The sequence below is a fragment of the Microtus ochrogaster genome, assembly GCF_000317375.1.
Source record: "Microtus ochrogaster isolate Prairie Vole_2 chromosome 14 unlocalized genomic scaffold, MicOch1.0 chr14_random_3, whole genome shotgun sequence".
Lineage (NCBI taxonomy): Eukaryota > Metazoa > Chordata > Mammalia > Rodentia > Cricetidae > Microtus > Microtus ochrogaster.
In genome coordinates this window covers 2,931,131-2,948,291 of record NW_004949098.1, presented here as the reverse complement: position 1 = coordinate 2,948,291, position 17,161 = coordinate 2,931,131, and the positions used below count along the sequence as shown (strand labels likewise).

Here is a 17,161-nt window from a genome sequence, read left to right as displayed (position 1 = left end):
GGCCGCTTTTTTAAAGGGAGAGAGACCACGCCCCAATGGGCTGGTATCTCAGCGGCTATAGGCTGGAGGAGCGGAAGGACCTCCCGCAACAATCATAGTCTACATATTTCCTTGCAATCATCTACATTTCCCTACATCCTCTCTTCATTTCATGTTTATAGATGTATGCACTACCTCATTGGACGTTTTGTTGCAGTTATCTAAATTGTAAAAGATCTTTCTTGACAAACTTAATTTCTGAACATATCTGAAAACCAACTCATAATATTGCTATTTTTAAAGCGGCACTTTAAAATGTTTGTAATTATTTAACAGAACCATTATTATCTCTTCTCAAGAAAACACTAGAAGTAGATACAATTGGAGAGTAGATAACAGAGATGGATGAATACATAGGAAAGAGGTAGATGATATACACAAACAGAGACCAATATCTAGAAAGAGGATAGAAAGAGATGATAGACAGTCAGACAGAGATGTTAGATGTATACATAGGTAGATAGACAATACATAAACAGATTACAAAGCTCATAGTTCTATGAAATTTAATACAAATTATCTGCCATCTTGGCAACTGGTTCTTATGATTGCATGAAGTCATATAAAATTAAATTTCTGAAAATATAGTTATCCCTTTCTCTACCCATATCTAACAGTGGGCTCCATTTCATGCATTCATGTCTTCTCTGAGGATCTAAATTTATGAATAGTTATGAAGTTTTGTGTTATTGCTTAGTAAACATATTAAAATAATTTTCAAATACCTGTTACATTTATCCCAACAATAATATATATTAGTTTTCATAATAAACCAATAAACCACAATTCAGTAGAAGAGTAAAATAATAGTTATTTCATTGAGTTTTGAAGAGATGAGCTTTCCTAGTGCTACCTAGTGAGGCTTTCTGCTGAAAGACTGGCACATTTGTGTGAAAATCAAATTTGTAACAAGAGCTTCTGATTCAGTCTCTTGAGAGCAGTGAGAAAGTAGGAACCTAGGATAAGTGTACTGCTGGCGATCAGTCTCCACAAGTCAGGATGGAAAAACATGTAGAACTGGAACATGAAAATAGATGGCATAAACTCCTCATACTGATAAACACAATCCATGAGGCACTAGGAGGAAGCTGTATATATTTGTTAGTGATTGCTGGCAATGCGATAGTTAATATTTACTGTCAAATTCATGCCCAGTGTAATACCTTGGGAAAGGCCTCTCTGGGCATGCCTGTGGGCATTATGTTGATTCTACTATTTGAGGTAGATAGCTCCCACTTTTGGTGGCACCATTCCTTGGCTATGCAGCAAGCATTCACTGTTCTCTGCTCTGTGGTTGGCTGTGATACTACCAGCTGCTTCTGAGTTCCTGTTTCTTTGATTTCTGTGCCATAATAGATAGTGAGGCAGAATAAACATTTTCCCTCTTAAGATGCTGTTTTCAGAGTATTTTATCAGAGCAGCAGAAGAGAAACTAAGACAGGTGGTTAGTAGTGATGCTAGAGTTTAAGGCTTCATGAGGTGTTGTTGGGGAGAGGAGAAATGTAGCAAAGAAAGAAACAAAATATTCTAGCAACATTGTAGACTGTATACAAATGCTTACAAGAGGTGATATTTGGGGAGTTGGCCAAGGAAAAATAAATGAAAACCATGATTCTGGATTGACTCAACTTCTGTGGAGATCATAAGAATATTTTGTTGCTTAATATAGTTTCATTCAAGAAAACAAGAGCCAGAGAAGTCTGCCATGATGATGTTCTGAGTTCTGTAAGAATACAAGTGTTGTGGTTTATATTGGAGTCCAGTGGTGTGAGATGAGAAAAGAAACCTGTGATCTTAACAGTGACAGCTGGAGCTCTGGGTGGTATAGAGGATGAGAGAAGGGGAAGAAGGACTCTTTAAACTGTTTACACACACACACACACACACACACACACACACATCATTTCTTCCTAGGGTTAACCACAACAGATGGGTAATGTCATACACTGTGTTGAGTTGACTTTCAATAGTTCCAGTCCCAAGAACTATCCTTGAACAATCCTCAATAAGTTTTCACATCTCCTCCTTGCTTACTTGGTAACACTTTGGGTGTCTCTCTTTTTAATTTATCACTTGATAGAAATAATTAGGAGGTTTGAGTGTAGTGGGGAGCTGTGGGCCTGTTTTTTGTCCCGCCCAGCTCCTGCTTGGTTAGCTTTACACCCAAAATAACAACACACACACAGTGTATTCATTTAAACACTGCCTGGCCCATTATATTTATCCTCTTCTTGGCTAACTCTCATATCTTGCTTAACCCATATTTAGTAATCTGTGTAGCACCACAAGGTGGTATTTTACCAGGAAAGATTCAGCATGTCTGACCTGCATCCATCTTGGGCCGGAGCTTCCCTGAAGAGGAGAGGCATGGCAATTGCCTCACTTCCCTTCTTCCCAGCATTCAGTTCTGTCTACTCCACCCACCTATGTTCTGACCTATCAGGCCAAGCAGTTTCTTTATTGATTAACCAATGAAACAACAGATTGACAAATGACCTTCCCACATCATCTGAATATTTTTCAAAAGTGGGAGTCTTTATTGGCTTTTAAGTACACAGAAGTATCCTTTCTTCTCAATAGTGCAAACAGAGTGGGCTCTTACAGCCTTCCCAGTAAATTAAATTAATTTTAAAAATAAAAGAAATGGGTGGCAAAAACTTTTAGCTAAAGGAGTTCTCCAGCTGACTGAACATTTGTGGGCAATTCACCACCAAGGTAAGGTAAATTCACCTACAAGTAGCTATTTAGAAAACATGTGTATACTGATAGCTGTTAAATTTGCCCAATTGAGTTAGTCCTAACTTCAGACCAAATATGCACATATTCAAAGTGATGATATCTTAAAGTATTGCAGTACTATCAATAAGAAAATGAATAGGAACAAATAAATGGCAGTCAAGTTGGTGAGAGAGAAAATAGTAAGTCATAACAAGTCTTAGTTAACAAGATTTATCTCGGACTATTTAACATTTTGATAAAAGCTATGCAGAAAACAAGCAATGAGTTGAAAGAGGGGATAGCTTATATATGTAAATGTGAATGGAATGGTATTTTACATACGGTGGTTAGTGAAGACCTCTCCAGAAACATGACATTTGAACAGGGGATCAAAAGATTAGCATAAGCCCATTGGGGTTGGGAAGAAAGAAAATGAAAACATAGCAGAAAAAGACAGCATGCTTTTGTAAAATGAGAACTATGAATACCAAGACCTGGGAATAGGAGAGGGCTGATTGAGATTGAGAGATAGGGGAGGAAAGGGCATATTGTTAACTTTGGCACGAGAGGAAGCAGAGGTTGGTCACCTGTTTATGATTCAATGACCTTTGAACACAGTGGACTCTTTCACATAATCACCACAGTTCTCTCCCCTCTGTTGGAAGCTACAGGAGCTCAGGAGCTCAATCTCTGCCTTAAGAGCATCCCCATATGGCCTTTACTCAAAGGGCAGTCTGCCTTGATCCTCCTACAGCATGCTTGATACAATATGACCTGGGGGTGACTTCAGAGTTCTCACTTGAAGTTTCCTGTCTGAATTCCAAGTACCAAGGTTGTGTGAGTGTCTTTTTGTCCTGGAGCCACTGAAAGCTTTATTCTGGGCAAGACCTGGGTTTTCACTTGGAAATGCACAGTGACCACATGCTGGGAATTCTTTTACTCTCTGCTCTCCTGACTCAGAGTATTCAACCTCAATGACAAGCAGGCAGGACCAGGCTCATATCACTCATTCAGCCATTAGTAATCTTTTCAAATAAAGCATCTTCACTTTATTCTTCTTTATAGACCCAGAGTACCATTGTATACCAGATTATAGAAAAATGCCCAAGCACGCTAAATGATTTTTAATTTGTTTATGATTTTATTAGTTTGTTACCCATGAGCCTTAAACAAAACTCAGAATTTCATATCAGTAAGTATTCTAGTTTTCTGCCTCTCTAATAAGACACTAACTGAGAGCAGAATCAGGCAAGAAAAGGTTATCTTACACTTCCAGGTCACAATCTATGACAGAAGCAAGTCAGGAGAAGAGCTCAAGCAGGAACTTGAAGTAGAAGCAATGGTGGACTATTGTTTGATAACTCCCTCATTTCGCTTGGATTTATGCTTAATTTGCTTTCTTATACCACCCATGACCATTATCCCAGGGTATGATGCCATTCACAGTGGACTGGACATTTCTACATCAATTAATTACCAAAGCAATGCCCCACAGATGTGCACATAGGCCAGTCTCATCTGGTGACTCTTCATTGAGGCCTTCTTCTCAAAAAAAAAAAAAAATACAACACTAAGTAAAGTTATATTAAAAACATTCATCCACATTTTGCCTATGTTTACTTTCACACTGTCAAAAGAGAGGTCAATAGTTAACAATAGATTCTGTGTAAGCTGAAAAACTAAACAATCACTGACTTATGATAGAGTTTGGCAATCCTGTAGTAAGTATCTGTCACGGGAATGAAAGAATGAGCACATAAATAAGTGAATTATGATAGCAAATTCACTTTTATATAATTGTACCTTAATAGTATACATTTTATGGCAGAGATCCAGCTATTATCTTAGACCCATACGTATTTCATTTAAAGAATAACAACCAACATTATTTATATGACATTCAACTTTGCTGTTCTAAAATATAGTCAATCAGAATAAAACTTATAATTGCATCTTCTAAATGGGTGTATTCTATTTCCATAATTAAACCTGTATCTAAAATTTTTCTCTATTAAAAAGAGCCAGGCTCCTAGAAGTTCCTTTAAATGGTTCTAGAATCAAAGCAGTCATTTCATTCTGTCAATATCTCTGAAACCTTCAGGGGCTTTTCTTCTGCATCTGTTAGTTGGTTCTGAAGTTCTACCCTGGGGTACAAAATTCTGTTTTACAAAGTCATATGCCTGGGAGAAATTCAAGCACCTTCCTTATGTGAGAATTCTGTTTCAACTTTACACTTGTAAAGTAATTTCTCTCTTTACTGAATAGTCACTGCATGGTTAGAGAGGAGTCACAGGAGACTCATCTACTCTACGTTCAAAGAGCAAATGCTACCTTCTAGTTAGCCAAAAGGCATATTCTTGCATAAACAAGTATAGGGTAGTATAAAATATTTAACACGAACCCAAATAGAATGCCACAAAAGTACATATGGACACTAGAGCAACCCATCATTCACTGAAAAAAAAAAAAAAACAAAACAAAAAAAAAAAACAGAAGGAGAACTTGATTGAGTAATGGCACCAATATTAGCTTCACCTCTATTATCATATATTCACTGCTGCCTTTTCTGTATACTTTAGAGTCAATAACCTCTCTCCTTCTCTTTCTCTCTCTCCCTCTCTCACTCCCTCTCTGTGTGTATGCAAGTGTGTGTATGTGCATGTGTCAGTGTGAGTGAGTGCATTCCTGTGTGCACAAACACACACATTTATGCTAGTGTGTGAGTGCATATGATGGCCAAAGGTTATTTATCCTCAGGTGTCCTTTCTCAAGAGCTGTCCACCTTGGTGTTTGGGAAATGGTCCTCATGAGCCTTGAATTTGGGCTAGAGTGTCCGTGGGGATCCTCTTGTCTCTGCCTTCCCAGTTCTAGGATTACAATTGTGGGCCACCATGCCCAGCTTGTGGAACTAAACTCATGCCCACATGCCTCTGAGGCAAGTGTTGTATGACTGAGATATTGCTCTAACTCAGGGGAAAACACCTTAAAGTGGATCTGTTGGATGTGCTGATAAATATCACTTCTGCTTGATTATATCTGTATTGTCTAAATTTCTGCAAGGAGGGACTGGGACATACATACTGATCACAGACAGTCTCCTGTTTGAGGGCAAACATCTTCTATATATCTTTGTACTTCATATAAATACTACATTTTTCACTGAAGAAACATTTCTGTCTTAAAACAATACAACCCCTATTTGTTACTCTGATACTTTGTTATCAAAGTCAAATATACCAAAAAGGTGTATTTGATTACAATACCCAGTAGGGACACATTACTCTTCCTAAAGCAGAGACCAAATCTTTGGAAGAGAAGCATCCAAAAATTAATGCCAGTTAATCAATTCAGCCTATTACTCCAAAGCCTTTGTGAAGTCTGAGAGTGTTACTAATGCAATACACTTCCCAGTTAATGGAGTCGAGCCTAACTTCAAATTCTAGTGGCTCCTCATTAGCTGGATACCTTGGAAAGTAGCACATTCCGGCAGGCAAACACTAAAACTAAAAGAGTACATTCTATTCTGACTTCACAAAAATGACTTGAAAATGAAAATGTGGTCAAAAGTGAGTACCTAGACATTCTAATTCTTGAATAAGAGCAGCAGAGGAAGAAAAGACAAATCTTTACTGCATATGTCAGATCTTGAGTTACAAATTGACAGAATAGTCAATATTGAAAGTCAGCATTCACTGAGTTCAGAATGGTGGGTTTTAGTTATTTTTATTTTAAACCAAACATTTATTTAGTGTACATGCATGCGAGTGCATGTGCGTTGTGTGTGTATGTGTGTACATGAGTAACATAGAACATGTGTGAAAGTCAGATGACAGCTGGCAAGAACTGAGGCTCCAGGATATATGCCAGCTTGTCAAGCTTTGTATCAAATGCCTTTACACAATGTACCATCTTACTGACTTTTACAAATGGTGGATCTTACATGATGTCATCCTTATGCATCTTTTAGTCCAGCAAATATATGGAAGCAAGGCAGTTGTCTTTTTCACCATTATCTCCTTTATTTGTTTTATTTAGGGACTTTCTGAAACAAATGTCATTAAATGTAATTGACAGCCTGACTGAATAGATGACTGTGTCACATTTATTATTAATTTAACTTTAAAGCCAAAATGAGGAAAGCGTAAAATTTTTATGAGGCATTGTTTGAGATGGCAAACATTTTGTTCTTATGAAATAAGAGGTCTTCTTTCATGTTTCTGGTTTCACCTATTAGTAAATCTTGCCATAGTTTTAATGCTTTGAATTTCTCAAGAACTCCTGAATTCTTGAGGTTCTTTGCTCCTATAAGGTACATCTTAAAACTGTGGGGGGGGGGCAGGTGTATAAGCTCATTGTGTACTGTCTGCACATCACACAAGCATGAAAGTTAGGGGACAACCTCAGTGTTGGTCTTCAGTGCCCACCATGTTTGAGACAGGGTTCCATGTTGTTTGTCACTTAGTCATGAGCTTTGTGGGATTTTCCCCATCTGGGGTGGGAGGATAAACCTCTAACAACACTCACTTCTGCCTCCCATATGCTGAAGAGGCAATGAAGTTTCCCATTTACCCAACTAACTTAAATGGAATAAGGTTCTTTTGGCTTTTAATTAACATTTCTGAAATATAAACCAATTCCAAAACATGTCTTCATGAACATGTTTGATTCTCATCACATACTAACATAGTAAAAGAAAGAATTAAACTCAAAGTTATACATTCATTTAGCAATTGCCATTCATTTTAAATCAATTTCACTTCCAATAAATGAAGTGTCCATCTTCATTAAGCAATTCAACTGTATTGAATTCTTCCTCTGGATTTATATGATGATACTTTTTAAATGGTCTGAATAGCCCGACACAACCTTTTAATTCTGGAAATTAGAATTCAAATGTCATTCAGGAAATTGAAAATCAACTTTTTATGACTTCAGTGGAAAGAACTCATACTGAAATCTGAACAATGGCCATGAAAAGTTAATAAATAAGACTAATGATAGACCACAGTAATTTAAGAACAATCAGACACTTCAGCTAGTTATAACTAGTGTTTGAACCTTTGAGAACAGAAAGAAATGATATTGGATTTCCATGTTATTATTTCTAAAGTCTTTGATCAAATTTTTCAAGTATCCATTTCACATTTCTCTCATACTTACTGCATAGACACATTCATTTCTCTTTTTAAATATAATTAGTGCAGGCACAAAATTGTGGAATCAGTCAATATGCAGATGTGGAGCTCTTTTCATCCCTCTGTAGTTCAGTCTTTTCTTTAAACATATAAAATATGCCATTCCCCTAAGGTCTGTCTTTGAAATACTAATACAACAGGCCTCATAATTCAGGGAAATGTTTCATTGGAGTTTTGTTGATATTATTTATTTGTTTTTATACCTTTCTGCTGTATTGAAAGAGAAATCTTCATCTAGATAGAAGAAAAAGTAAATTATGTTTTTTTTTTTGTTTTTTTGAAAACCAGAAGATTCAGTAACCATTGAGAACTTCTTGATACATAAGATAAAACTGAGAGCCTTAGTTAGGAGCTACTGTTCATACACCCTTGTGAGCCCCCTGCATCTCTCTGAACGGAAACCATGAATGGTGAAAAGAAAGACCAATACAAAAAGGGAAGAATATGCTTCTAGAAAAGTATAAGGGCAATGTTGAGCTTAAAACAGCTGGAATAAGTATTCTTAGTTGATTTCTTATTTCTTATTACCTGAGGCCAATGAGATGCCTGGACCACTCCATTTTCAGAGTTAAAGCCAGCAATCAGGAGAATCAAAATAATTTATAATTAGCCTCAGGAATGATTCTTTCCTCTGTAACCTAATTTAGATGTAGTTATAAAACACACTTCTATGGAAATGTACGTGTGACTTATGTTCAAATGCACATATACCCCAAAGAAGTCAGGACTTCCGAGGAGCATGACATATTTCCCAGATTTCACCATGTAATTGTCTTTAAATAAAGGACAGTTTTCACTGCATCCAGTGAGTAGATAGGCATGCTAATAAGGACATCTTTAAATAGTGTTGTTCTGCTGAGCTACAAAGTGGAGCCCAGGAGAGAATGGATGGAGCATGGGGACCTTTTTGTAAAGTACTAAGAACACATTTACAAAAATACCAAAACTATATAAGGGAAAGTTAAGAACACTTTGTTTTGACTACTGGAAACAACAATCCACACAGGGACCCAGGTGGTTAATGTACTGTACATTATTACTATAAAGCACAAGGCCTCCTTCTCTTAGATGCTGCAGAACCACAATTTCAATTGATTACATCGTGCCCCACAGAAGAGACTCAAAGAGTAAATGAGCAAACGATGCAGTTATCCTTTCAAAGCTGGCCAATTTATTCTGCTCTTGAATATTTATTTATTTTGCCATTGGTCAATTTGGAAGAAAAGAATGGTACAACGGTTTCTATCTTGTAAAAGTTTGCTTCGGGTACAAGAGAGAAAATGACAAGGACCCCTGCTTACTAGAGTAAAAAATAGTCCAACTGTAAAAGCAAAATAAATTTCTTGACTTCAGAGATGATATGGCATATACATCTAGAAGTCTGTGGTTAATAAGGCTCCCTTGATATTTGAGTCAAAATGAAGTGCATGTCATAAGTTTTTAGCTATGAAATTGTTCTTTTACATAATATTTTAAACATAAGAGTTTTAAATAATCATGGAAAAACCAACAATGTTGACATATGAGCTGCTGGGTTTCAACTTTAGATGAACATATTTGTACAGAGGGCTCATGAGTCCATAACTTCCTCTCACAAATGAGCCTACTACATGCTTGGGGTACCGTGTCTTCTTTTTACAATGAGTAAGGGGAAAACTACAACAATAGAAGGTATCAACAGAGCCACAATCAATGCTTCATGTGGACTTTGATGTTTTACACCAATCTGGACAATCTGGAAAGACAAAACTTTGTCATTCCTTCAAGTAAAAATGTGCAACAAGGGATGGCAAGATGGCTCAGCAGGAAGAGGCATTAGCTGTCCACCCTGAGGACCTATGTTGGAGAAGTCCACTTGTTCGTCCAGGCAGCTCAGAACCAAAATAACCACACAGAAACTATACTATTTGAAACACTGCTTGGCCCATTAGTTCTAACTTCTTATTGGCTAACTCTTACATGTTAACCTATTTTTAGTAATCTGTGTATCTCCACTTGGCTGTGGCTTACTGGCTAGAGTTTCAATGTTTCTGTCTCTGGAGGCAGCTCCATGGCTTCTCTCTGACCCTGTCTCCTTTCCCTCAGCATTCACTTTAGTTTTTCCTGCCTAGTTCTTTCTGCCCTGCTCTGCTATAGGCTCAAAGCAGTCCTTTATTAACCAATGGTATTCAAAGCATACAGAGGGGAATCCCGTATCACCTCCCTTTTCTGTTTAAATAAAAAAAGGAAGTTTTCACTGGATTAGATCTGTGGGGGCTGCTATGGTAGAAGACAAAAATAAATTCCTGAAAATTGTACTTTGACTTTCACATCTACATTGTGGAACACAAAAGTCTATTGAATTTAATCTAAAAATTGTAAAAGAGAGAAAGAGATGTACAGAACATATATTCTGTGCCCAGTGAAAATTTTGTAGCTTGAAAACTACCTGGTGATTTTCTAATTGTGTTTTCAAGTTATCTTCCACATATTAATAACAAAAAGAAGAATCTATCATCATATTCTTAGGAAGGTATTTTCCAAAATATTTTCCCTGCTCAATTCCCTGAACAAAATATCTGCTTCCATTTCTCTGCTTTGTCAAAGCTGTGTTGACCTGAGACACCAATCTATCATTGGACACAATTCAAAAATCCCACAGGGTTTTCCAAAACAGAAATGACAACAAACAGTTCATGTCTAGATAGTTAGCTGGCTTATAGAGAGATATCTGAATTGAGAAGAAATAAAAATGGGACTGGATATAGAAGATATACAAGACATACAAGAGTGTAGCTCGCTGGCTCTTTTAGGTAGCTACACTTATTGAAGAGTCTGCTAGGTAGCTTGACTTATGGGGGGGGTATTTCTCAGAAGTCCTTATTACTTATGTGTGATTTGGGGAGGTAGGGTTCCTTGAGAATCTGATCAGCTTCCCTGAAGGATGGAATGTTTCACTTTTTTTTAGAACATCCTCTATCCTAACAGCTTCACTCCAACATTGTTGTACAGCAACTGTGTAGTAAGAAAAAACAATTACAGAGATTGAAGCCAATTTTTTGTCTTTTATTTTTAAAATAATATTATATTTAGCATACAAAGAAATCAATTTCATTGTAACATCTTTATACTTATATCACACTTCATTTGTTCCTAATTTTTAAAATTGCATTTTGTTTATTTCATGTGCCTGCATCTATGTATGTGTGTGTAGGTCATCACCTATTTTCCTCATCCTCCCCATCCATATCTCACTGGTCCCATAGTCACCAATTCTGCTTTCATGACTTATATGTTCATGATCTTCCTAAGGAAAATGGAGAATAAGATGTTATCACAGACACAGCTTATCATTTCCAAAGAATACCCCACCCACCACCCCACAAGAAACAGCCAGCCTACTAACTCATCCAAAATTGAGTCAAGGTTCAGCTCAATCTGGACTATAAGAGGATTTCTGGCAATTTATAAAAACCAGCATTCCTCAGAAACTTGGGAAAGTGATCTTCATCTTCCAAAAGGAGCACTTCCCTTAGCTCTGGCAGAAGGGACATAAGGCTTTCCAACTGACATGTATCTGAGGCACCTGTCATAATATTGAAATCCACACTAGCCTTCAGGCTCCTCCGGTCCCTACTCAGAAGTAGTTCTTAAACATTTTCAAACTCCCTTCTACTTCATAAACTCTCCTCCTTCAAGATACCTGTTCTCCGTATAACCCTTCAGACTTTTCCCCATCTCATATTTCACTGTTTTCCCAGGAGACAGTCTTGACAGTTTGCAATAAACATTCCCTGTTCCATGCATGGAGTGGCTAATTTGGTTTTTTGACTATGCTTCTCACATGCATCTGTTTCGACAATCCAAAACCCACAGACCTTGAGATCTGTGCATGGACCAGAGATAAAAGATTTTCCACTAAGATCCTTAACTATACCTTCTGTCCCTAGTCTATATCTGTCCCAGAAGATTTCCACTCAATTTACTGACACTATCCAATAGTTCTGCGTACTGCTCCAAAATGGCCTGGGCTTCACCATCCTTATTGATCCTGCAGAACCAATAAGACCTGGATTGGTTAAAAGTCAATGTAAACCAGTGCAACCAGTGTGATCACTCCCTATCACCTCAGGCTGAGTCAGTTCTAGATACCTCTAGCAATTCTGTCAATTTTATAATAAAAACCTTAACAAGTCATTGAACACATAAATTGAAGGTGATATCAGAAGATGTAAAGATCTCCCATGTTCATGGATCTGTAAGATTAATATTGTAAAAATGTCCATATTACCAAAAGTGATTTATAGATTCAACACAATCACCATCAAAATTTCAACACAATTCTTTATAGACCTTGAAAGAACAATAAATATTTAACATCCTTAGACATCTTGGAAATACAAATCAAAATGACTCTGGGATTCCATCTTACACCTTTCAGAATAGCTAAGAGCAAAAACACAAGTGACATTTCTTGCTGGAGAGGATGTGTAGCAAGAGGACACTCCTCCATTACTGGTGGGAGGGCAAATTTGTACAGCCACTTTGGAAATCAAGATATGGTTCATTCTCAGAAAATTGAAAATTGATCTACCTCAAGACCCACCTATACCACTCCTTGGCATAAAACTAAAGGACACTGTGCCTTATGACAAGAATATTTTCTCAACTTATGTTCACAGCTGATGTGGGATTCCCTTTGTATGCTGTTATTACCATTGGTTAATAAAAAATTTTCTTTAGGCTTATAGTAGAGCTGTAAAGGAACAGAGCTAGGTGGGGAAAATTAAGCTGAATGCTGGTAGAAAGGAGGCAGAGTCAAGCAAAGCCGTGGAGCCATCGCTGGAGACAGACATGCTAAAATTTTGCTGCTAGGCCACAACTTCATGACGATGCACAGATTAATGGAGATGGGTTAAATTAAGATGTAAGAGTTAGCCAATTATAAGCTAGAGCTAATGGGCCAAGCAGTGATTTAATTAATACAGTTTCTGTGTGATTATTTTGGGGCTAAGCAACCAGGAACAAAACAAATGGCCTCCTCCTACACATAGCAGCTTTGTTCATACTAGCCCAAAACTGGAAACCATATAGATGTTCCACAAACTAAGAATTTTAAAGAAATTGTGGTTCATTTCTACAATGGAATATCACTCAGCTGTTAAAAAATAAATAAACAAACAAATAAATGAATAACATTATCAAATTTGTAGGCAACTGAATGGAACTAGAAAAAAATCATCCAGAGTGAGGTTATGCAGACCCGGAAAGACAAACATAGCATGTACTTACATATAAGTGGATAATAACTATAAAGTAAGGAAAATCATGCTATGATCCACACATACAGAGAGGTTAAGTAACAAGAATGGCTTGGGGGGTTAGGGAATGGGGTACATAGATGTCCCTGCGAAGAAGGTTAAGTGGGTTCCCTGGGTGGACTGGACTGAATGTAGATGGTAACAGGAGGGATAAAGGAGGAGAAGAGAGACAGAGGGAGAAAATACTGGGAGAAACAACTAGAATTGGTAGGCATCTCATTGTAATATAGAAAGTCATTGCAATGGAAACTTTTTGGAATCTAGCAGGGTAGCCCAGACATCTAGGATAGAACTAATAGGACTGGAAAAAAAATAATGTCAAAGGTCAAGGGATACCACAAGAACAGGGATAACAAAATAAACCAACCAGGGCTCATACACTCTTCCCTCCCTCGTTTTGGACTTGAACTATCCTGTTGCACTGTAAGAGTTCCTCCCTGTTTTTGTAGCATGTACATTTAGATGTAGGCTGTGGAGAGCTTTTGATAGGATACAGTTGCCATCCGTTGGTATGATGTATGCCATCCATGTTCATAGGTATTTAGGCTATTTTTAACTTTTTTATGTTAATATGCCAAATGAGAGTGAAATAAAAAATAAAGCATTGAAAATACTTTATATATAATTTATCTGAAAAGTAAATTGTATTAACCAAAATAACAACCGCTATTTTGTAAAATTGCTGTTTTAAAGCAACGGAACTTGAATCACCATGGGAAACAAAAATAAAGCCAGGGGAGGGTTGGTTTCTCTTTTTAACATTGATCACTAACCAATCACTTTCTCTGCTTCTCACATACAGATACCCCACCACGTGAAGCCCTTGCCGTATTACAGCTACGACCAACCAGTGATTGGGTATTGCCAGGCCCACCAGCCTCTCCACATCAACAAGGCCTACGAAGCTGTGTCCATAGATCAAGATGACAGTCCCAGCCTGGAGCTTGGGAGAGACCACAGCTTCATCGCCACCATAGCCAGGTCGGCTGCACCTGCCATTTATCTGGAGAGAATAACAAACTAACAGTAAAGCCAACTCCTTAATAAAGAGCTCATAGGAGAAGGAAGGCCTTCATCGCAAAAGAGATGAGATGTCCAGCATTCTCCAACCTCAAGAGTTCTTTGCTCCTGTACAGAAATTTAGGGCATAGTGAGAAAAACAAAACAAAACAAACAAACAAACAAACAAACTGCTTATGAGGTTGGGCAGCTGGCAAACCTACCACCAACCCGGGAGAACATAGAACTTTCTGTGCTTTAAAATATAAAATAAACACAAGTACTCCCGAATGTAAATAGTCAAGAGTGCTACGTTCTTATAAAAATAGATTTCATCCTAGCTATCTATAGGTTTGTTTGTATATTTGATTTTTCTACACTGCATGGTTCCTGGGATGGAGAACCACAGGGGGGAGGGGGCCGATTTGGGGGAAACAATGCAGTTTTTCTTGTAAGGTGTGCATAACACTCACAGACCTTGTTTCCAATGTCTTCATTTTGTTTTTCCTTTAAAATCTGGTTTTATTCTTTTGTTTATTTTTTTAATTTACTGGAGGAATGACTTTCTACTTCTAAATATAAGTACTTACTTGGCACCAAAAGATTTAGGTTTGCAGTGACCTAAAGTGAAAAAAAAAATGACCACAACATTGAATAAACTACTGGACTGGGTTTAATAAATCAAAGTGTCCACTCCTTCAGTGCACATCATCGATGGCATTCGGAGCCCTGGCTTGTTCCTCCATCGGTATCCATCACAAAAGGAAACCTGATACCCAGACCTGTGAGCACTGGAGTGGAGAAGAACCTGAGAAATACCCTCAGTGGAGAGAGGGTCTCTACAAACAATGGACAAGAGTCCAGTGGATGAATAAATCAAGGGTTGAATTTCTAAACTCAACACGATGTATAATATTGCTTTTAAATTTAATTATCACTTAGCTTTTGTGTAATTTTTATCAATAAAAGAAAAATGTTGAAAAATAAAATACATTATTTTGCAGTTGGTATGCCATAACACATAATCACATGTGTGGAATGTTCCTAACTGGTGTCAGAGTATTGATGTAGGAGTCTATCAATGGTTTCCTCTGTGGCCCATGGTCAGGTAGAGAAGCATCAATAATTGTAGAAAATATATCTGAAATAAATCTGAGGTAGCAATGTGTTTAAAATTTTATTTAGAGGTGTCCTTACCCTAAAATGTATCATGCAACATGAAAGAAATGTATCAGTGGGAGAATTAAAGACTGTATGACCTTGGAGCAAAGACAGAGTCCTGTGGGAATTAGTAACTACATAGCAAAGTACAGAGCAATTGTTTTTAAAATCATCTCTCAATGGAGATAATGGGGACTGGAAAGAAGGCGCAGTAGTTAAGAATGTCTTCTGCTTTTGCAGAAGAACTCATATCTGGCTATTGGCAATCAGCTATTATTTAGCTGAAAGGGAATCCACCACTCTATTCTGGCCTCCATAGGCACATGAACAGAGATATACTTATTCACTCATAAACATACATATATACACATAAAATGTAAATTAAAATAATACAAAGACCTAATGATGTAAGTCACATGATTTTATATTTGTCATTAGGGTGCTGGTATAATTCTCCAATTCACCATGAATACCTCCCTTAGGTAGTTCTTGGTCCAATTTGAGTAACTTTATTTTTAAATCAGGATGAAGCAATAATGTTGAGGATAATTATTAAGGCAAGTTTTATGTTTCTTAAAATAGCTTGTGTGGTGTTTGACAATGATTTCTGCAGATTTCCTTAAGAACTAACAATTTAATTCTATATTCTGAAATTAACAATAAGAGCTTTAGAAATTATTTCTTATCAAAATTGCAAATAACATAAAACAAAGGTCTCTAATGCTAGATAGGGTACTGAATAAGCATTTTCTTTCACCACCATTTTATTCAAGTATCATTCTAAATTAGAATTGATGTTATCATCTGTATTAAATGAGAAAATACCCAGTGTCCTGCTAAAGGAAAATTCAATCAACACAGCTCTTATTTTCACATTGAAATGAGCCATTATTGCCAAATTATTTTAGTTTTCTGCTAGTATTTATCATTTAGATGATATGTATTTTGTTAACCATGAATATAAGAAGAGTTGACCATGAGTTTGAAATTTAAACATACTTCCTAGGCTCAAGACTTTACTTTTAGGAGTTGGCCAATAATTTTCCTAAATTAAAACGTATTTTTGGGTGGATGGGTATCTTTCCCATTTCCTAAACAGTGATACCTTCTATTCTCACAGATACTACCAGGCACAACATTCATAACAACTGATTTTCATCTGAAAATCTTGATCAAAGTTGACTGTGATCAATTTTCTTCTATGTCTTGCAACCAAAAATATGCCGAATAGATATGATTCCTCCCATTACTTAAAATTACTGTACTTGTCCAACACTGCCAAAAGTCAAACATGAACAGTGAAGTAAACTGTTAGGAAAACAGACAGCATTGTAAAAATATTGAGTTTCTAAACACAAAAACTTCCAAATGACTTATTTCATATGCATATCATTTACATGTGAATGAAGTTTTCATTGAGTTTTGCAGATGTGTTGAAACTTAGAACAGGTAAACAAGAAAACATCAGAAATCAATTTCACTTGAGTAGTTCTGGAGAAGTCCTGAAATGCAAACTTCATGGCTGATGTTCCATAACAAGTAGAATAAGCTTCAAAAAAAAAAAAATCTTTAACTCTAAAAAAAAAATGAGAGTGGTTTCACAAGTTTGCATTCCCGCCAGCAATGGATGAGGGTACCCCTTCCTCCACAACCTCTCCAGCAAAGGCTATCATTGGTGTTTTTGATTTTAGCCAATCTGACAGGTGTAAGATGATATCTCAAAGTTGTTTGGATTTGCATTTCCCTGAT

The 17,161-nt window shown here is 36.9% G+C and overlaps 1 protein-coding gene across 3 annotated transcripts in view; it reads left to right on the top strand.

Moving 5' to 3' along the window:
* Window positions 1-15,230, top strand: part of Lrrtm4 (leucine rich repeat transmembrane neuronal 4) — an 811,985-nt gene extending 796,755 nt beyond the window's left edge. For 2 of the 3 annotated variants that reach the window (XM_026787964.1, XM_026787963.1), the window contains exon 4: window positions 14,055-15,230. In XM_026787964.1, the coding sequence (XP_026643765.1) occupies window positions 14,055-14,276 (222 nt within the window). In that variant the 3' untranslated portion in view covers window positions 14,277-15,230. The remainder of the gene's footprint in view (window positions 1-14,054) is intronic. The other variant, XM_013352864.2, reaches the window with a different exon arrangement.
* Window positions 15,231-17,161: the final 1,931 nt, after the last annotated feature.